The 23149-nt window shown below is 41.5% G+C and overlaps 1 protein-coding gene across 1 annotated transcript in view; it reads right to left on the minus strand.

The window, feature by feature from the left end:
* Nucleotides 1–23149, minus strand: part of SEC23B (SEC23 homolog B, COPII coat complex component) — a 43253-nt gene that overhangs the window by 8874 nt on the left and 11230 nt on the right. Inside the window, exons 10-17 of the mRNA XM_003363945.5 lie at nucleotides 17506–17629; nucleotides 16346–16426; nucleotides 11988–12077; nucleotides 11163–11269; nucleotides 9310–9463; nucleotides 6486–6563; nucleotides 3395–3556; nucleotides 2212–2298 (exon numbers count right to left, since the gene is read on the minus strand). Of these exons, the coding sequence (XP_003363993.1) occupies nucleotides 2212–2298; nucleotides 3395–3556; nucleotides 6486–6563; nucleotides 9310–9463; nucleotides 11163–11269; nucleotides 11988–12077; nucleotides 16346–16426; nucleotides 17506–17629 (883 nt within the window). The remainder of the gene's footprint in view (nucleotides 1–2211; nucleotides 2299–3394; nucleotides 3557–6485; nucleotides 6564–9309; nucleotides 9464–11162; nucleotides 11270–11987; nucleotides 12078–16345; nucleotides 16427–17505; nucleotides 17630–23149) is intronic.

Here is a 23149-nt window from a genome sequence, read left to right on the forward strand (position 1 = left end):
ATATACCAACTAGCTAAAAATGCCCAGGGATAAGTTGTCCTAAGGAGCTGTGGGCTCCCTTCCTTTCCACTTCCACTGCTATCACTTGGTCTAGCCTCTCACGTCCTTACACCTGGTAGGGAAAGGGATGTGTTGGCTTCCTACATGGAATCCACTCCCCCTTCCCTTTCCTAGTGGCACACAGACCAGTTGGGACTGACCTCATGCCCATCCCCATAAAAGCTCTAAGAATCAAAGTATGGGTGTTAATTAGGCAACGAGTAGAAGACAATATACTAAAGTGTGGAAAATACTGTCTCCCCAACCAGGCTAAACTCTGTCTCATTCCTTCTTTCATTCCCATCAGCTGGTCTAAGAAATATCTTGCACACACAGGAAATCAAGAAATATTCATTCACTGATTAATATATCTTTATAAACAAGCTAAAGTGCTTTCACATGTTATTTAGGGGAGAAAGAAAACTTTCTAAAAAAGAAAACAAGGGAGAGGGAAAATGGAGTAAGAGGACCTAACAAGTGATCGATGTGTTTTAAAATGGAACTGTTTATATGATACCAGAAAGAGGATTCTCTTTAGATGCTGCCTTCTGCAGCCTGCTCTCCCCTTCTTCTCAGTCCCAGTACTGTTTCCCAGGTCTTAATTTTTGACTGACTGGTGGCATGGAAGAAGTGCCCATAAGCTTACTTGGGTCCAAGAGTTCGTAAGAACACCCACAACCAGCAGACTTAGGGCTTTTGGAGGGCGAGAACCATGTCACTATCTCCATCTTTAGAACCCATCACTTGCACAGAGAAGGCGCTCAATAAACGCGTGAAGGAACAGGATGGGGGCCTTGGTCAGAAAAGTCTAAAGGGGTGAGCTGAAGGCAAAGAAACCTATGTTGCGATTATTGCTCCTAAAGGAAACAGTTAAGCCAATTTGCAAACAGCAACTTGTCATCCAATGGTCCTAGGTCTAGGACCGTTTACTGATGTCTTAGCATCTGTGGGCAAGTGACTAGCAGAGTGGCTGTTAATATGCTGAAAAAAATATAAAATGCCTATTAGTATTAGAAAACTATTCTAAGTTATTAAGGGAATTCTGAAACACAATTTATATCTTTGTAGGACACTTACAATCATTTCTCATGTACAGACACTAGGAAGTCAATTGTCAAAGGAATTTATTGAAGGTAAAGAACGTATAATAGAAGGAAAAGAACATACCACTGAATACAATGCTCTAAAGGATTTTCTTCAGAGGAGCCATGCCCTTTCCTAGGGCATGAACCCCTGTGAGAAAGAGAGGGGCTCTCCCCTGAAAGCCATCCAGTGTAAGGCTCAGTGTGTCACACATATTATTTCAGCAAACAAAAACTTTAGTCCCAAGCTTGTTTCCTGTGTAACTCTAACAAAACTCTGAACGTAGTGCATAGAAAAAGTTTACTGGGGTCAGCCTAGTGACAGAGTGGTTAAGTTCACGTGCTTTGCTTCAGAAGCCTGGGGTTCGTGGGTTTGGATCCTGGGCGTGGACTTCCATACTGCTCATCAAGCCATGCTGTGGCAGCATCCCACATGCAAAATAGAGAAAGACTGGCACAGATGTCAGCTCAGGGGCAATCTTCCTCAACCAAAAAGAGGAAGACTGGCAACAGATGTTAGCTCAGGGCCAAACTTCCTCACCAAAAAAAAAAATTTATTGAGGAAAAGTAAACTGATCTTGACTGACAACTCAAAAAAGCAGTGTTATAGTGATTTAAAAGGACCACCTGAGGTTACTTACGGCAAGTATTATTAAAATTAGTACATACAGAAAGTAACCCAGGGATGTAAAAAATATTTTACTCACTAGAATAAAAGCCACTGTACTAACGATAATGAACTGTTGGTTTTCAAACTAAAATTCTTTTGTTTTTGTTTCTTTTGCTCAGGAAGATTCATCCTGAGCCAACATCTGTTGACAATCTCTTTTTAGCCTTGAGCTAACATCTGCCAATCCTGCTCTACTGTGTATGTGGGTTGCTGCCACAGCATGGCTGATGAGCGGTCTAGGTCTATGCCTGGGATTCAAACCTGCAGACCTGGGCTGCTGAAGCACAGCATGCAAACTTAACCAATATGCCACAGGGCCAGCCCCCTAAGCCCAAATTCTCATTTCAAATGTCATAAAAACCTAAATTAATAAAAAGAAGGTAAAAACAACAGTAAGGAAAGAAATTAGTATCACCTTACCTCACCAAGATAAATGACAATTTGGAAGAAAGTATCCATCAGCAAAATTCTGTCAGCTAGAATGCTGCTGCTGTCCAAGAGCACTGGCTGGAGAGAAAGGGAGAGAGATGACGTTGTTCTTCCCTGCTCCCCACATGGTGACCACTCCGCCTCCACCCCCAGGGTATCCACAGAGCAGTTACAAGGCCCTTTACAAGTGGCACTTGGCATGGGGGCTCCCCCCATCTTCAGGCCACATCCCACGTTCTGCACCCTGACTCAGCAGTTCTAAGTTTCAACTTTGTAGAAGAAAGAGGCTCCAAATAATCCCTTCGCAATTGGGAAGTGAGATTAGTCATATCTTTTGCTCTAGGAAGCAGAAATAAGTACCAACATTCTCAGTTTTATGCTAGAAATGTATTTTCTCTATCAGACACACATTATCTCAAATCTACTACAGCTGTAGATGACAGGTAAGAGAGATGCCTACATAACAAAGAACAGCTTTTAATAAAAGTTTTAAAAGTTTACTACAAAATACATTTTATTATGATTTTTATTTCATATAAAAAAAGGTAATAAAAAGTAATTTATACTTAAAGAAAGTTTGAAGATTTTGTACCCAAGCACAATAAATATTGGTATTTTGGTTTATTTCCATATGGTTTTTAATTCTTACAGGCTTTAAAAAAAACAATTTAGTAAGGTTTCTATTTTGATTTTTTTTCACGTAATATTTTAACATAAGGGTTTATCTGTTTTATTATGTTACATAAACTTTGTGACTAATTCTTACATTACTTATTTATTTTCCTACTACTGAACATTTGGGTTGTCTTCTAATTTTCTACTATAATAGTTCATTTACTATTTCTTTGAACAAAGCCTTTTCTGAATACAAGAGTATTTCCTTCAGTTATAATACAAGACATGGGATTACTGGTTTAAAGTATATGAACACATTGAAAAAGAAGTACCCATGTATTTTTAAAAATTTTTTACATGTAGTCCTGCCTTCCACAAATAATAGCTTTACATGTCCTGTGACTTTTTCATATGCATATTTTTTAATACTCAGAAACAATGTTAAATTACTATAAAGACTGAAAGTTTTTACAGCTCTGCTCTAGAGAAAATTGGCTAGAAAAAATAATACAAATTATGAGATTCCAATTCTGAGAACAGCATTCACGTAAAACCTTACCTCTGGTGGTCCATGAAACGAATAGGAGTAAAGAATGGGCTGGATCATGATGAGGGACTGGGTTAGATCCTGTCGGGCAAAGTGGTGTCTATAATATGACGACTCGTCAGGACTGTTGTTAAACACTTGAAGAAATGGAGATCTTCTAAGATGGAACATGAACTGCATTTACAGAGAAAAAAGACAAACGCATATAGCTATAGGCTTCTTAGACACCAGAGTAGACCTGCCTTAGGTCTCTGAAACGGGAGGACCCAGACTTTAAGAAAAAGGCCTCTGGGTTCATATGAACAGAAGGTAAAATGGTAGGAGCAGAGGCTGGGGAAAGAGAGAAATGGAGAGTTGTTCAATGGGCATAGAATTTCAGTTTTGCAGGATGAAAAAGTTCTGGAGATCTGCTGCACAACAATATGAATATAGTCGGGCAACGCATAACATTTTCGTCAACAACAGACCACGCATTTGATGGTGGTCCCACAAGACTAGTACCATACGGCTGAGGTGTGCAGCAGGCTGTACCATCCAGGTTGGTGTGAGTACACTCTATGATGTTCCCACAACAATGAAATCACCTAATGACGCATTTCTCAGAACGTATCCCCGTCGTCAAACACCACATGACTGTATACTTAACACTACTGAACTGCACACTTAAAAATAGTTAAGATTGGAAGTTTTATGTGTTTTTCACCACAATCAGAAATAAACATTATTTTTAAAAAAGGGGGAGGCCCTCTGGATATGTCAAAGTTTCCACACAAAAGGGAAAAGGCAAACTTGCACTTATTTCTGGAGTCACGGTGCTAGGCTGCAGAGACAGAACACGTGCTCTGAAGAGGTCACAGTCTGGGGGGAAAGGCACACTTGGGTCAGCGTGTTATGAGTCACGGTACAGCAAAGCAGTGCTATGGGGTGGGGGGGGGGGGGTGTCAGAGACTTCCCAAAGCCACTGGGGTCTGAAATATGTGCACGAGGAAGCAAGAGATGAGAAGCTAGAGAGCTCAGGACACAGACTAGTACGTTGGAGTGAGGTGTGTAAGGAAGAAAGGGCCAAGAGATGACGCTAGAGGTATGTTCTTTACCCTGAGGATTAAAAGGCAGAGGGCAGAGTTTTAGCTCACTCTAAAGAGTTGCCAGCACATGCAAATGAGCTGCCTTGAGAAGCAGAAAGCTTCCTGAGACTCCAAATATTGAATCATAGGTTCCTAAACAGTAATTATGGCTGACATTCAATGTATCCTATGTGCAACGCACAACGACTTGACAAGGATTTAATCCTTCAGATAAGCTCTGGTACCATCTCTCGTCTACAGGTAAGGAAAATGAGGGGTAGGCAACTTGCCCAAGGCCACCTGCTACTGAGTGGCAGAGCTGGACTCTAATCCAGGTCATCCAGCTCCAGAGACTGGGCTCTTGACTCCTATCCTAGATGCCTCGACAGAAGGAATCTTAGAAACCACCTCACTCGGTGGTTTTCACACTGTGCTCTTCAGAGTCTTAGTGGATCCTTATGGCCCCAGGAGGTGGGATGTTGGAGGGTGCTGGGGTGGGACTCAGTGTGTTGTGTGAGAGCACAACCAAAGCAGCACTGAGTCTGCTTTATATGTTGGCTTTGAGAGGGTCTTCTCAAAGAAACAATTCCACGGCATCAAAAAGACTGCAGACCACTTGTTCAGACCAACACCTTCCTTCTAACGAGGAAACCAAAGTTCACAGGGCCTCAAGACCTCACCCAAGACCAGGAGCAGCAGAGCCAGCGCTGGAACTCAGCCCGACTCTGGCCGGCGCAGGGCTCTTTCCACAATACCTACAGCCTCAACTGCTGGGCACGGGAAAGTGGGGCACACGTCAAGGCCGCAGAGCCCCATAGTAGGCTGGTGGTGGAGTGAGGTGACCTTCCAGGCTCCATTTAACCCTAAGAGTCCAAGCTATACAAGTTCATGACTGAAACCTGTGTCCACTTTCCAAATTGAGTACTTGAAAGGATAATACACATCTGGATATCTAAGTCCTCACAAGTTAATTTAAAAATGAGTTTGCTTCTTTCTACTTAGTCCTCATTAAGGAATCTCTAAGGGAAGGGGAAAAAAGTTGTTTGCTTTCATTTCTGGGAAAGCTGTAGCTGTGAATGGTCCAGCCTGAAAGTCCCAGGCCCCAGCCACGGAGTTGGCTCACATTTACTAACCACTGAAGAGGTGCTGGGCCCACGCTGAACACTTGAGCAGCCTCCACTCGTGCAGTCCCCACAGCCGCCCACTGAGCTCAGCTCTAGTTTCCTCATTTACAGATGAGGACAGAGGTTCAGAAAAGGTAAAAACTCAGATCGCTGCCAGCAGCCTCATGCTCCATCTACTTCTCTCCCTCCTTTCCCTCGTCCAACGGCTCCCAAGTGCCTGGTTCACACATGGTGCAGTTACTTAGAGGAGCTGCTTATTACTGTCGATTCCTGGTTATGTTGCAGCATAACAACTACAGAATATCATTAAATATTTACCACATTAACTATGGTCTCATTTTGATATAGTCATCTTCAGGTGTGCTTCATTTTCTTGATTTGCCACTGAGGTAGCTGACTGTCCACCCAGAACTGTGAATTAGAGATTCTGTTGTAGCCTCAAGGCAATGGTCCTGTTTTGAATTGTCATAAAAGTTCATGCACTTATTTTCTAGTCTCTGATGTCACCTCTGTCGTCCATAGGGCTCAGGCACAGTCACACACACAGACGCAGTATTTGTCTTTTTTCTTCTTCTTCTTCTCCCCAAATCTCCCCAGTACATATTTGTATATTCTAGTTGTCGGTCCTTCTAGTTGTGACACACGGGACGCCACCTCAGCATGGCCTGATGAGCGGTGCCAGTCCGCAACCAAGATCCAAACCAGTGAAACCCTGTGCCGCCGAAGCAGAGCGTGTGAACTTAACCACTCGGCCACCGGGTCGGCCCCACAGTATCTGTCTTGAACTGAACAACCTTCATCACCTATAGACTGAGTCTCAAAATATACCAAGGCTTCACTTTACCCCGACAGCAGTGGGTTTTATTTCTTCCACAATTTATTCTTTTTAGCCATCTAAAAACATATATTACTTACCTGAGGATATAGAGAGAAGGAATCTGATAACCTAAAAGAAGTGGGGTCTTCTTTGTTATACTGTCCAAACTTCTGACACTGTCGAAAGAAAACAGCAGAAGAAAAACCAAATCTAAGTTAGCGTCACCTGGAAAAATCCTTGGAGTAGGAGGGCTACATTCCAATCTCAACTCTGCCACTAACTGCCTGTGAGTCCCAAACCAGCACTTCTCAGGCATGGATGGGCAGACACATCACCCAGGGTGCTATGAAATGCAGATTCTGATTCAGCGGATCTGAGAAGGGGCTGAAACCCTGCATTTCTAACCCACTCCCAGGCGATGCTGGCCGAGGACCACTCTGACTGGTGAGAGGCTAAGAGCTCTCAGGAGCCTCTTCCACAAGAAAACGCTTGAAGACTGAAACACTAGCAATTATAGACAAGCCCTGAAGTTTTATCATTCCACAACTCAATTTCCTTCCTTCTTTCAAAGGCGAATTTCTGAAGATGTCTTCCCTTCCTGCCTTTATTTCACGCATTTCTTCTGGTCACTAGAGAAGTGAACTGTTCACCACTTAAAGAAAGCCCCTCTGTGACAATTACCCTACCCAATCCGATGTCCCTGCAGTTCTCCGCTACCACCTACCACCACAAGCCAGGAGACTCCCCAAGCTTCTTCAAAGTCTCTCCTTCAGCCGCTAAAACAGCACTTTCCAATTTCTCGTCACCTCTCCAACCAATACTTCTCTGCCTTCTTCAACGGCCCCTCATCTTCCTACTTCCTCCTAACTGTGGGTTCCTCAGAGGTCAGTTCTTGGCCCTCTGCTCCCAGCCTTACTGCTTTGGTTACAAACACTAGAGCCAGATCCATGTCATCCAAATCCCTCCCCATGTCCCATGCCAACCTCTGACTTGAGCTCCTGTCAGGACTTCCATCTGATGACAGGACAGCTTCCTGTGGATATACTTTTGCAAGGTCCCATTCAAAATGAATTAAACTATTACATTAAAAAGAAAAGATTCACCTTCTTCCTTCTCCTTTCCCATTTCCTACCTCTCCATCATGCTTGCAGTGACCCACACTTGGAACTTGAATCAATGCCGATTTTTTGGTTTTTGATTCCACATATAATTTAACCAAGTTTTATCAATTCTTCTTTCAGCAAACGTCCTGATTCCAAACCTTCTCCCTCCTCAATTCTACTGCCCACACCCTGGTCTAAGCTCCCTTGAGCCTGCAAAATCTCCACTGGTCTCCCTACCAGCAGCCTTTTCACCCTCCAATTTATCTTATAAGGCAATGTAAACACACGCATCATGCTGATGTCACATCTCTGCTTAAGAATCTTGCATAAGTCCCCTCCTTTCACTAATGTTAAGACAGTGACTTAACTTTAAAATTAAGGCATTCCACAATCACGCTGCACCTTCACTGCCACTCTGCCCACTGTACAACCTGGCCTCCTGTGACAGTGGTCACTCCAGTGTCCCAGCCTAAGCCAAAATGCACAGCTACATCCATCCTGTAGGCTTGCTCACGCTGGGCCCTCCACTTGGCAAGCCTTATCTTCTCCTCCCCCATTATCCCACTCTTTTTAAGAAGACTTGATTCAAGGCTCGCTTCCCACACAGAGCCTTTGCCAACCACTTGGACTTTGCTCAGTTTTCAAATTGTGTTTCAAATGTTGACATCCTCTGAAAAGATGGTTCCACAGGATAGCAAGAGCACACATGGGGCTAAACAAAGCTACGTAGGTGTCCTTACTAGGCTTTTCAGGGCCTTTGATCATGAATACATGCTATGAATTTCCAAGACGGTAAGACTGTAAGGTATTATTGATTTATTGCTTTGTAGCTCCAAATTCACCCTTTTTGCCTGTTGTGAAATGGATCTAGGTCCTTTAAATATTTTTCCTTTGCCAGCTGGCAGCACGGTAAGCTTTGCCCATAGAGGGGGCTGGAGGCAAGGGTTTGCTTCCAGGTTCCAGTGTGCTCACTCAGCAGTGGCGCCTGTGGCTTCCCCGGCGCTGAGCTCCTGGGGCGCAGGCTCCAGCAGCTATCCCCGCACCCCATGTGCCTGTGGTGAGGTACTGCCCTGTGAACGGTTTTCTTTGGCACCCCAGAGGATGGATTTTCATCCAGTTCTAGAGGGTGATTTCTATCAAGTTCCTCTGGCATAACACCGCAACAACTCTGCCAAGAGAGACTCAGTGAGCTATGGTCACACCCTCTCACCTTCTAGATCCTGGGAGGAAAGGGGGCTCTTCTATCTCAGTATTCTATCTCAGCCTAGGAGTGGTAGCTGCCCCTTGTATCCGCTATTCCTATATTCTTTAAAATTCTCTTTACTTCTTACTAACCAAACCCTCATTATTCTAATTCCCTATTGTGATAGTAATTCTTTATATAAAACTTCTCTTGTTTAAACTACTATGTGGTTTCTCTCTCCTGGTTAGACCCAAAATTAACACATTAGTCATCTCCCTACACTCACTGGGCCATGGACCTCTATTTCCAAAAATAATCTCCAATATCTGGAGGAAAAAATATAGGACCACAGTATTCACAGTGACTTAGCTAAATCAACTCTTAACATACACAGACTTGCATATTCTCTAAATGTCCTGTGCATTTTGTTTCTCCACAACTGTAACATAAGCCCTTGAGGGGAAAATGCATATTTAACATTTCTTTTATATCCTTCTCAAGATGTCTACTGTTTGGCATAAGGTAAGCAACAGACAAATTCTTGTTGACCGACTACATAAAATAATAGGTCTAAGTGACAGTTTCCTCAAACGTACAGCAGAGACCAAGACTAAACGTCGTGCCACTGTAACTTACCAGCCTGATGAGCTGTCGGTCCAGCCACCGGAGTACATCGGGCCCCTCCTCCGATTCCGCTCGGAACACTCCCAGCCGTGCCATCAAGACTGCTGCAGCCTCCTGGTCAAATGCTGCTTCTATGTGCCTGAGGTGACTCTGCGCATCTGCCCAACTGACAGTTCCAGAGTTAGTGCCAGGCTTACATTCAGGAGAAACCAGAAAGCGAGCCCTCCATTAAGACAAAGAAACAGACATCCTGTTCTCTCATCTAAGACAACAAAGATTCAAACTGCATTGTCAGTAAGGAATCACAGGAGCTTTACATACATTTTCATTTACCCTCATGTGACCTCTGAAGGCTATAAGAACAAAAGAAAAATTATAGAGAACTTCCCAACGCTCCCCCTGACATGATGAAAGCAGATACCCCAAAGGTACCTAAGTCTCCAGCCAGTGTTCCTTGTTCTAGGTCAATCTTACAAAAATCTAAATGTTTACAAATTCACAAAGCAAGTTCCCAGCAATACCCATGGTAGAAAGAATTAGCACGTATACAACTTTTCCAGACAAATAAAGCCACTATGAACAAAACTAAAACACAACAGATAGACCAGGAATAGATACGAGCAATGAACAATAATCATATCCAAAATACATAAAGAGCCCCTGCAAATCAATAAACAAGAAAAAGAAACAGGTTTTACAAACTGGGCAAAGGCTATCAAAGGAATACATATGGTCAATAAACATGAGAAGTACTCAACCCATTGATAAATGGGAAAATACATATAAGAGTAACAAACTGCTCCATATTTGCATGTTAAAGATTAATATATATCCATTATTAATGAGAAGACAGGACAGTCTCCTTACACTATTGGTAAGAATACAAATGAGCTTCTTAGGAGAGTAGTTTTGCAGTAACCAAATTTCCACTTCTATGCAGTGGCTGGAAAGAAACACTCATGTACACAAAGCCCTCAAAAATATGAATGTAGCACTGTTAGAAGGAAGATAGGACCTAACATGTTCTTTAATAGAGAAGTGGTACATCTCATCCATACCATTCAACACTATGCAGCCATTAAAATGAATGAGATAGAGGCTTATATGAATCAACGTGGAAGATGTTCTTGACATATTATTGAGAAAAGCTTCTGAACACATTAATGTAAGCCATACATGTATAAAATATATACATATAAATGCACAGAAATGGGATTCTGAAGTTAAGTGCCAGTATAGTAAGAGCATTTTACCTCTGTGGAGAGTGAGTAAAGAGACCTATTCCTTATATACTTAAGTGCTGCTTGAATCTTTTACAAGGAGAATATGTTTAAGGGTTACTTATCTGATAAACATAGTAATAAAAAACAAAAATAATTTTATTTTTGAGGAAGATTAGCCCTGAGCTAACATCTTCTGCCAATCCTCTTCTTTTTGCTGAGGAAGACTGGCCCTGAGCTAACATCTATGCCCATCTTCCTCTACTTTATATGTGGGACGCCTACCACAGCATGGCTTGCCAAGCGATGCCACGACCACACCTGGGATCTGAACCAGTGAACCTCAGGCTGCCGAAGTGGAACGTGTGAACTTAACTGCTGAGCCACTGTGTGGGCCCCACAAAAATAATTTTTAATCAACTTATTCCTACTGAGACATAATTCTCCTGGGCAAGTGCCTGTAGGCCTAACTAGGTTAGCCAACAATGCCTCTTTCTCTTCCTCCTTCTCTGATCAAATGAGCCAGTGAGGATTGGTGAGAACTATTCAATGGAATTATAAAGTTTAAACTAACAGATGTTAAATTATCTCTTCATAGGAAAAACATCAGTCAGTGGCAAGAGAAAGGAAACTGGGACTGCTCACTTTCGGGCCACGGTGGTCACGCGGATGCGTCTCTGGGTGCTGGAGTGTTGATACTGCGTGACAAACTGGATGGCACCTCTGCCTCCTTGGGGGATCGGGGCATTGTGCTGCAGGGCGAGAGGCCATACGCATTATTACTATCACAGGCGTGAACTCAAACACAGTCACAGAGCCCACTGTACTCTTCCTAAAATGACTGACAGCCATGAAAGTAAGGTTCTTGATGCATTTTGAATGGTACACTTAAAATCTGGGCATTTCACTGTATGCAACTTTATCCTCCAAGAAAAAGAATCATATTCAAAAAAATACTGACTCAAGTTAATAACGATATGCATACTAAAGTGTTTAGGAATGAAAGATACTGATGACTGGAATTTGCTTTGAAATGCATAAAAAATAAGATGGATTGATGGATAGATAGATAGATACGTGACAAAGCAAATACAGAAAAATGTTAATCTAAGTGGTGGGTACATGGATAACTGTACAATTCTTTTAATTTTTCTCTGTTTAAATTTTTTTTAAATAAAATATTGAGGAAAGAACTGACATCTAAAAATTCACCAACATTATGATGGCTAGCAAAAGATACTACTCTTCTGATGAACTTATCAGTTCAATAATAAAGTGACGAAAGCAATTTGCTGTCTGACTCTGACCAAATCCTGGAAGGAATAAAAAATCATGCCAGACTGATATCAGGCCAAACACAAGCCAAAAGTGGCACCTGTTTGCGGAGAAAGAAACCAGAGACTACCAGATTGTAATAAATCAGAAAACACAACACTGAGACATGACTATTCATGAAGAAATCCAACTCACCTGATTGACTACTTCAAAGTAGATGCCGAGCGTAGATGTGGGATCCAGGCCACAGATTTTCCACTGACTCGTGCCACCGACACCAAGTTCCTAGGGGTGAGAATAGGAATTGAAAAAAAAAACTAAACTAAAAAGCTACTCCTGTGGTGAAGTGCTGATAAAAGTACTGGCTCTGAGAAGGGTAGGCTTAGAATATCCCATTCCAAATGAAAATTTAAATTTCACTGCAAAAAGTGCAATTATGGACCAGAATAAAGTTTAACTTTTATTACAATACTTTAAAATTAAGCTTTTTATGTTGCACTCAGAGATCAACTTTCATTACATCACTGAGATCTCTCTCTCTCCATATACACACACACATATATACACACACCTGGTACATAACACTGAAGTCAACTGAAAGAATCAACTCACCGTTAAGGAAGAAATAAACAGTAGAAAAGAAAAAGAATTATCTGCTTAGCTTGAAAGTTTTATGCACTTCTTTCATCATTATTATTAGAACAAGACATAGCTACAGAACATTAGCTACTAAGTATGACTTTTTAATGCAATTCCTTTACTCAAAAGCTACATATAAATTCTTGGTAAGAGAACTGAGATTTTGGCGGTATGAAGGCTGGTTTTTATTGACTAGTCGAATGGCTCCAGTGAGATATATATGAGGTTCACAAAAATGTGAAGAGAATCACTGTTTTAACCATGACATGTAGAAGAAAAGGTGGCAGTTGTTAAAAATACCTAGAATCACCAAGAAGATTACTAGACTCTGAAACATACATTCTACCATTATAGAGATAGCAAGCATTACATATCTTAAAACACCTCATCAAAACGCAGAATACTATGCTTAGAAAGTAATGTGGTTACGTATTACGAGAGTAACGCTATTTCTGCTATGTTACTCTGAATCCACCCAAACGGTACACTGTCAGCTGAGTACAGCTGACACCAGTCTGGTCTCTACAAAGCCACACCAGGAGCCTATGTACCTGGCCACAGAACTGGCAATCTCAGGAACGTGATGGTCAGAGGAGAAAGGGAAGATTCTTAGGTGAAATCACATAGCAGCTCTAAAGTGGAAAGTGGGGAGGACACTCTGTTTTACCAGTATTTCTTAAGCAAGATTGTGAGACGGATGGATTGGTAGGCGCTTACCTTTCCTCTTAGTGGCCCTTTCTAAAAGAAGCAGATAACATCTGCCGGAAGGTCAAGAACCTCTATGACAAACCTTGCTAAAACACTCCTTATCCTAAATTACAGCAGTCCCCACTTATCCATGGTTTCAGCTACCTATGGTCAACCTCAGTCCAAAATTATTAAATGGGAAATTGCAGAAAAAAACAATTCTTAAGCTTTAAATTACACACTGTTCTGAGCAGTGTGATGAAATCTTGTGCCATTCTGCTCTGTCCCACTTGGGATGTGACTCATCCCTTTACCCAGCGTTATCCACACTGTAGACGCTCCCCACCCACTAGTCACTTAGTAGCCATCTCAGTTATCAAACCGACTGTTGCAGTACTGCAGCACTTGTGTTCAAGAAACCCTTATTTTACCTAATAATGGCCCCAAAGTGCAAGAGTAGTGATGCTGGCAATTCGGATACGCCAAACAGAAGCCATAAAGTGCTTCCCTTAAGTGAAAAGGTGAAATTCTTGACTTAAACAAGGAAATAAAAAACTCATATGCTGAGGCTGCTAAGATCTATGGTAAGAATGAATCTTCTATTCGTGAAATTGTGAAGGAGAAAGAAATTTGTCCTAGTTTTGCTGTTGCACCTCAAACATGCATGTATAGAACAAAACATAGTATATATTGGGTTCGGTACTAGCCTCAGTTTCAGGCGTCCACTGGGGGTCTTGGAACGTACCCCTCACAGATAACGGGGGACTACTGTCGTTTCCCCCATCTATCTACTTTCCCAGAATTTACCAGCCCTGGAAGCTCAAAGTCCCTTTCCTTTGTCTTATGACTTTTCTACAAATTTATTGTTCTTCTGTTAAGATGCTACATAACCTGAAGTTCTAATCACCCCTTTGAGTTACTTATCACTGAGAATGTATGAGCGATGTATATATGCATGATGTATGTGTTAATAAACTTCTGTTTGTTTTTCTCTTGTTAACCTGTCTTTTGTCAGTCTAATTGGAAGGGCCCTAGCCAATGACACTAAGATGAGTAGAAGAAAAAGAAAATTTTTCCTCCCCTATAGCACCAATGCCCAACTGTGGCCACAAACCCTCCAGAGCCGCAAAAGTACACACTCACTAATACACAAACCCCTTACATAAGCATTTACCCTGACTTTATCAGAGGAACTGTAAAGATAGAATTAGGAAATCACCATTTTACAATCCCTAATGAAATACACTGATTCAAGTAAGGATGACCCATGGATGCTAAAACCATCAGGTGAAAGGCTGTTGGCAAACAAGATATTCACATTGTGCTACAATCTCGTTCAACAGCTTTCTTACTAACAGCAAAAAGGAAAAGTGCCCTTATAATGGGAGGATGAGGGGCAGTCATCACCATCACCACACAATCTAACTCAGTACCTCTAACATAGGATGACCAGACAGCATTGCCTTTTGATCAAACACAGCATGACGAACACAGATCACTCAGGAAGTATGGTGGACAGAAAGGTTTAACCTGAATCTCATCACTAATCTAACTTCCACTTCACAGGAATATAGGGAAGATAGAAACAAGTTAAACACAAATGCAATGCTGGTTAGAGTGGGGATAAAACAGCCAGAAAGGGCATTTGGGGAGAAATTAGGGAAAGAATATGACTAGATATTAGAAAATTATTGTTTTTTTTAGGTTTAATGATAATGTCATGGTAGGAGAACATCCTTATTTTTAGAAGATGCATATGGAAACACTGAAAGACAAAGTGTCACGACGTCTACAACATGTTTTCAAAGCTTCTGCAAACATATGATAAAGCCAATATGGCAAACAGATGGTAATCAGATAAAGCAAATGTGGCAAGAAAAGAAGACAGAGCAATTGTGACAAAATGTTAAGTATTCACTCTAAATGGTGGGTATATAGGAATCCATTACACTCTTCCTTAAACTTCTCTGTATGTTTGAAGATTCTACTCTCCTCTGCCTAAAAATTTCATGGTTGATCCGTACCAGATCCTAGAACAGCTAACCAGTTTGTACTAATTAAAAAAATTATCTTCTTAGGCAGATTTTAAGTCTTATGGAAAATATTTTGAACAGGGAAGCCTTCCAAAGCCCTGCCAGGAAATAGGGGTAGGAGTTCCTTAGTACACTGGGGTAATGAGTGACTCATCAGATGCACTTTGAGGCAGCAACCTGCCTCACCCCTGACCCAGGGGATTATACGAATATTCTCTCAAATCACCTTGCCTCTGATAAGTTCAACAAAAGTTTAATCAAAGTAGTCATTAAGTGAATGTGCACTGCTGATGAAGATGTGAAAGATGAAATCTCGTGTGGGCTTCAATTGTGCCAGGATCTGTTCTGTTTTACCAGAACTAACTCGTTTAATCCTCCCAGTAGTGCTATAAAGTAAGGTACTGTGACGACCTCCATTCCCAGCTAAAGACATCATATCCCAGAGTGATTAAAGACCTTGTCCAGGCCACGTGGCTAGCAGTGGCAGACCCACACCCTGAATCCACCTCTGGTTCCACAGTCCACCCGCTCATTGAACATGACAATGAGGGAAGGACTATGATAATCCGAGCCCAGAGCCACCCTGGACAGGCCCCACAGGACCACACTATTTGTCTCCTGGCAGCTCAAGTATAATCAGAGGAAGTGGGCCATCAGCAAAGCCACCTCACCACCCACTGATAACTAAACTTCATTCACATATCCTCAAAGAACACAGACATCTGCATACACAAGTGTCATCTACTGCCCAACCAACTCAAAATTGTCTCTGAGAAGTGAGACAAAGCTATCACCCTTAAGGGTAATAAGCACACAGGTTTATTACTGAAGGATTTTGCTGAATGCCTGCCTTGTGCTGCACAGAATGCCTTGTGGTTCACTGCCATAGCAATACAAGCAGGGTAGTGGGGTCAGGGGAACCTGTACTCAAACTCCTCCATGTCAGCTCTGACCTTGAGCAAGATACTCAACCTTTCTGAGCCTGTTTTCTCCTCTGACCATTTAGATAGATGGACAGATAGAAATGACACCACATCTCAGAGTTATGGTCCCATTAGTAAGAGTTAGCCCTTCTCCCCTCACCACAGACATATCCCGAGAGGTGACACAATACAAGGTCTTCCCATTCTGACATTCCTAACAGGTTAAATCCCTGGGCATAGCAGGTGAGGGTGATGGAGGAGTTTTTCTTACATTTTCTGACACACACGGTCCTTTCACATTCAGAGATACACAAGGACCAACGGCTCCTGCAATCTTCAGTTCCCGAGAGGTCTACAACAGAGTTAGATAAGAGGATAAAGTTAAAAATCACTGAGAGCCACCCTCTCATGAAGGACACAAATAAAACTCAAAGAAAAACGACAGCATTATCATTCCACGAAGAGAAAATCGTATGGATGAAAGTACACAAATACTCTTACAAGCTTTTCCAGGGCCACTGTGAACTGAATAACACTTTAATAAAACCCTCCTTTAGAACGTGCATTATCTTTGTTCCAATGATGATGCAGCATTTTCAACTTTCTCAACTCTGAAATTTACACATAGAAGATAACAATTTTACCAACAATACTACATTCTTTTCCAATCCCATGCACCCAGTCACAATTACCTATAATTTCTAATCAGTGATTATACTGCTCTGTATTGTTTCAAAAATACTTAATTCATGAACTCCAACATAAGGACAAAGCCAACATACTTAGATTTTAAAATCTGAATCCACTTTAGCAAAGTCCGTTCCTCTTCATCTTTTTAAAAAGAATCTCAAACATTTGAGAATGTTGTTTAAAGTTTAACCTAGATGAGCTAATGATTATCTCTAATTCTCAAAGTAATAATTCCAATCATATTTTCTAATGGCCCCTTTTAATATTTTCTCCAGGACTCAGAATCAAGTGTATAGAGCTATTAGTCCCTACGTGGAAAAACAAAACCCAAACTCGCAATGCTGCACTACTCCGGAATGCTCTGGCTAGTCTGCAGGCAGGCACTAAATATAAACTATGGTTCTGTGAATGCGTGGCCGATATCAATGGCTGGGTGGACGCTCCACACTGTGTGGCTGCCTCTTTGCTCGGCCCACCACCCCTTCTAAGGCCTGCTGTCCTAGAGCAGGGCAGAGAAGAGGCTGCAGGGGAACCAGACAACTCTCTGTTTAGAACATTAATAAATATACAGGTCATCTTTGAGAAGCAACAGAAAGAATACACTTTGTTGGGATATTTTGCTGGGAACCTTTTAATTTGCCTTTAGATGTCTGTGTCCAGCAGGCTGAAGGTTCTGAAAACCTGACGACTAAATAAGTACAAACAGTATTCTTCTACTGAAGCTTTAGAAATCTACAGTACCTTTACTTCCAAAGTAGCACCAAATGCCATTCGGAAATTCCCATTAAAATCTTTACTGAAAATTCTTTGGAATGTCTGTTTGAAGAGAGAAGTGTTGAAAGAATCTCCCATCACCATGTGGCCTCTATGAAATAAAAAAGGAAAAAGAAAGTGAACGTTTCAGATGACTGAAAGTCATTCAGATGCTTCCTCAGTATTCACGAACAATAACTTAGAGAACAAGAGACCATGTCCATAAAGGTGCTGTTGACTGACTTAAATGGAAAACAAGTTCAATTTGTACTTAGGAAAGAGTATTTTTAAAACATTAAACACAGAACACTTTGAAACTTTTATATTTTGATCACTGTGGTTGTTATATAAATCTATAGAGACGAATTCTCAAAGAACCATATATACAACATATAAAAAAAAGAGTGCATGTAAAAACAGGTGAAATCCAAGTAAGGTCTGTAATATCGTTAACTGTATAATACCAAGGTCAATTTCCTGGACTTGACATTGTACTATATTTCTGTAAGATGTTACCACTGGGAGTCGGTAGATGAGGAGTATGGATGGGCCTCTTTGTAATATTTTCGCAATTTCTTGTGAATCTATAATTATTTCAAAAAACCCCCCCAAAACCAAAAAACCTTTTACCAATAAACCCATAGATTTAAAGGTGATCTACTGAGAAAATGCTTGCCAACTCCTCTCACATGTTATTTGGTATGGGAAAATACCCAGGCCTGTGGGAAATCCTTTTCAGGTTAATTCACTGTCTCAAAACATTGAATCTTTGGCTCTGCATGAATTATTTATTCTAGTTTATGAATATCTATATTCATCCCTGTTTTGAGGTCAGAGGAAAATACTGTTCAAAATTTCAGCATTTCACATATTTGGGCAGATGAGCACAGCTTAATACAAGTTATGCATCCAGCCACTGATCATCAAACAGGATCTCAGAATTGGGAAGAACACAAGAAAGATCATCTGATCGAGCTCTCTGAGTGCCTGACGCCTCCAGAGACACAGATGGCTATCTGGCCCCAAATACCCACCATTCCCACTTTCCTTAGTCATGGGTCCATGGTTTCCTGGAATAAGGATTCTATTTCTCAGCCTGCTTTGCATGTAGCTGTGTGACTCAGCTTTGCCTTTTGGGAATGGCCTTTGTGATTTATGGGGGGGCATCCTTTTTTAAAAAATTTTATTGAGTTTATGATAGTTTACAACCTTATGAAATTTCGGTTGTACATTATTGTTTGTAAGTCGTGGTGTAGACGCACCACTTCACCCTTTGTGCCCACCCTCCACCCCTCCTTTCCCCTGGTAGCCACTAATCTGTTCTCTTTGTCTACATGTTTAACTTCCACATGTGAGTGGAGTCATACAGATTGTCTTTCTCTATCTGGCTTATTTCACTTAATATAATTCCCTCAAGGTTCATCCATGTTGTTGTGAATGGGATGATTTTATCCCTTTTTATGGCTGAGTAGTATTCCATTATATACATTCTTTTTAATTTTTATTCATTATATAGTATTCTTTTTATGGCTGAGCAGTATTCCATTATATATAGATATAGATATAGATATGCCTATAGATAGATATAGATATAGATATGGTATCTCTATTTTTAATTTTTTGAGAAATCTCCATACTGTTTTCCATAGTGGCTGCATCAGTTTGCATTCCCATCAACAGTGTATGAGGGTTCCTTTTTCTCCACAATCTCTCCAACATTTGTCACTTTTTGTTTTGGTTATTTTTGCCATTCTAATGGGTGTAAGGTGATATCTTAGTGTAGTTTTGATTTGCATTTCCCTGATGATCAGTGATGAGGAGCATCTTTTCATGTGTCTATTGGCTATCCGTATATCTTCTTTGGAGAAATGTGTGTTCATGTCCCCTGCCCATTTTTGGATCAGGTTGTTTGATTTTTTGTTGTTGAGCTGTGTGAGTTCTTTATATATTATGGAGATTAACCTTTTGACAGATAAATAACTTGTAAATATTTTTTCCCAACTAGTGGGTTGTTTTTTTGTTTCAATCCTGTTTTCCCTTGCCTTGAAGAAGCTCTTTAGTCTGATGAAGGCCTATTTGTTTATTCTTTCTATTGTTTCCCTTGTCTGAGAAGCCATGGTGTCTGAAAAGATCCTTTTAATACTGATGTCAAAGAGTGTACTGCCTATATTCTCTTCCAGAAGTCTTATGGTTTCAGATCTCACCTTTAGGTCTTTGATCCATTTTGAGTTTATTTTTGTGAATGGTGAAAAAGAATGGTCAATTTTCATTCTTTTACATGTGGCTTTCCAAATTTCCCAGCACCATTTGTTGAAAAGACTTTCTTTTCTCCATTGTACGCCCTCAGCTCCTTTGTCAAATATTAGCTGTCCATAGATGTGTGGTTTTATTTCTGGGCTTTCAATTCTGTTCCATTGATCTCTGCACCTGTTTTTGTACCAATACCATGCTGTTTTGATTACTGTAGTTTCATAGTATGCTTTGAAGTCAGGGATTGTGATGCCTCCAGCTTTGTTGTTCTTTCTCAGGAGTGCTTTAGCAATTCGGGGTCTTTTGTTGCCTCATATGAATTTTAGGATTCTTTGTTCTATTTCTGTAAAGAATGTCACTGGGATTCCGATTGGGATTGCACTGAATCTGTAGATTGCTTTAGGTAGTATGGACATTTTAACTATGTTTATTCTTCCAATCCATGTGCATGGAAGGTCTTTCCATCTCTTTATGTCGTCATCAATATCTTTCAGGAAAGTCTTGTAGTTTTCGTTGCATAGGCCTTTCACTTCCTTAGTTAAATTCACCCCAAGGTATTTTATTCTTTTTGTTGCAATTGTGTTTGATGGTATTGTGTTCATGAGTTCTTTTTCTGTTAGTTTGTTATTAGAGTATAGAAATGCCAACGATTTATGTAAGTTGATTTCATACCCTGCAACTTTGCCATAGTTGTTGATTATTTCTAAAAGTTTTCTAATGGATTCTCTGGGGTTTTCTATATATAAGATCACGTCGTCTGCAAACAGCAAGAGCTTGACTTCTTTCCTATTTAGATTCCTTTTATTCCTTTCTCTTGCCTAATTGCTCTGGCAAAACTTCCAGTACTATGTTGAATAAGAGTGGTGACAGAGGGCATCCTTGTCTTGTTCCTGTTTTCAGGGGGATGGTGCTCAATTTTTGCCCATTGAGTATGATGTTGGCTGTGGGTTTGTCATATATGGCCTTTATTATGTTGAGGTAATTTCCTTCCATCGCCATTTTGTTCAGAGTTTTTATCATAAATGGCTGTTGGATCTTGTCAAACGCTTTCTCTGCATCTATTGAGATGATCATGTGGTTTTTATTTCTCACTTTGTTGATGTGGTGTATCATGTTGATTGATCTGCAGATGCTGAACCATCCCTGTGTGGGGGAGCATTCTTATGGAAAGGGGCATATCCTTCTCAGACCCTTCCTCCTTCCTCCTTCCTGCTGCTATGACATAGTTAGAGCCAGCAACCAACGTGAACCAAAGCTGGCACAGCAAGGTCAAGGAAGCAGCACGGGAGGAGCTTCAGCTCCTGATGATGACAAAATCAATATACCGGCCCTGGCTGCCTACCTCTAATGAGAGAAAGAAACCTGTTTTGGGATTTCTATCACATTCACATAAACCTATCCTGACTCACACCCACCCTCTACAACATACTTGCCAGGTTATCATCCTGATTAGACTTGAACTCCTCCAGCATCTGAAGCTTACGCCCTCTAGAGGCAGTCCATTCGATGCTTGGACAGTGCTGACTGTTACGATAGGCCGTCCTTTATACTCAGCGAAATTCTGTTTCCCAGCAGCTTTCACCACTGGTTCTAGTTCTGCCCTTTGGTCACATACAGAACAAATTTGATTCCTTCTCCAGAGAACAGGCCTTCAATTGCTAAATACAGTTCTCACACCCATCTGTCTTCAGTGTAATATCTTCCAGACCCTTCAATCATTCTCCATATGACATAGTTTCAAGTACTCTCCACTACTCTTACTGCTCCCCTTTGAACATCCCCAGTTCATCTATACATCCCTTTTAAGCTGAAATGCTCAGAGCAGAACATGATATAATCTGCTAAGGTGTGACTAGCACCAAGGAAACCAAGACTATGATCTTCTTGGAAGATAATCGACTCCTGTAACACAGCTTAGGATCATCTTGTCTTTGCTGGAATTCACCCCAAACAGCTGGCTCACCTTTAGGTATCAACTAAAACCTCTGAAGTCTTTTTCTGGTAATGTCACTGCTAACACTCTTCCCTCATATCATATTTGTGCAACAGGTGATATGACCATAATACTAAGTCATTCAGGAGTCAATGACCTCACTAAAAATCTGATGGAAGTGATGGTCCCTCTCCACAGAGGAAACATACACACACACAAACTCAGGCATATAAACTTGGGAATGTTCAGAAATACACTAAAGCTGTTCTGTTGATGCTCCAAGACAAGAATTCCTAGAGGGCAGTGATAGGAGTTCACCTTATTAAACGAGGCTCACGGATATAGCTATGTGAGCACCACTGGGACTCTCTCACCTAAGACGTCTGTTGCTCTCCAGGACAGTTTCAGGTGACGTGGGTTCTATCTTCTACCCTCCCCTCCTTTACTCAGTGAGGACCAGCAGCACCACCTGGGAGCTTGTTAGAAACTCAGAATCTCAGGCCCATCCCACAGCTCTCTACCAGTGCTTCTTACACTCTTCTGCGCATATAAATCACCTGGGATTTTGTTCAGATGCAAGTTTTGATTCAACAGGTCTAGGGTTAGGCTCAAGATGCTTGTTTCTAACAAGCTCTCACACGAGGCTGATGCTGCCTGTGCTCGGCCACACTTTGAGCACTGAAGGTCCACAACAGTGGTTCTCAAGCTCTGCTCCATTAAACGCTCAAGGAACTTTAAAAAATATGGATGCCCAGGCCACATCCCATGCTAATTAAATCAGAATCTCTGGGAACAAGACCCAAAGCAAGAGGAGTTTTTAAAGTTCCCTGGGTGATTCTGACGTGTAGCTGGCTTCAGACCAGGGCTGCACATCAATGGTTCTCACACTTTCACATGCAACAGAATCCCTCAGAGAGCTTGTTAAAACCGACTGAAAGGCTGTACCCTCAGAGCTTCTGATTGAGGAGGCCTGGGGCGAGGCCCAAGGATGTACATTTCCAACAGGCCCCAGGAGTCCCAAAGGTTCCTGGCCAGGTGCCACTGCACTTTTGAGAACCGCCACTCTACATGATGACATGTGCTCACAACACAGACTTAGGCTCTAAGCACACCCCGCAATGCACCCTCCAGCCTGAGTGTCTGCTCAGTGTTAGTCATGACGTATGGTCACTAAACCAGGGAAAGAGTCCCCAGTTGCTCTGGCATTCAGACCTTATTTCCCCCCTTCTCACAAGGAAGTGCTGTGCTGAAGGCCACATACTCCACGCTTGCTTTCTTTCTTGCCCTGGTATCTCTAACAATTCTAAAGAAGAAATGAAGTTACTCTAATAGGACTTGTTCATACTGAACCCTTGGGATCTCCTGCTAATCACTGCTTCCTCCTCCCAGAGGCCCACACACCCACCCCAGAGACTGAAGCCACAACCTGGAGCTATGTGAAAGCTTATC

The sequence above is a fragment of the Equus caballus genome, chromosome 22 (assembly GCF_041296265.1).
Source record: "Equus caballus isolate H_3958 breed thoroughbred chromosome 22, TB-T2T, whole genome shotgun sequence".
NCBI classification, from domain to species: Eukaryota; Metazoa; Chordata; class Mammalia; order Perissodactyla; family Equidae; genus Equus; species Equus caballus.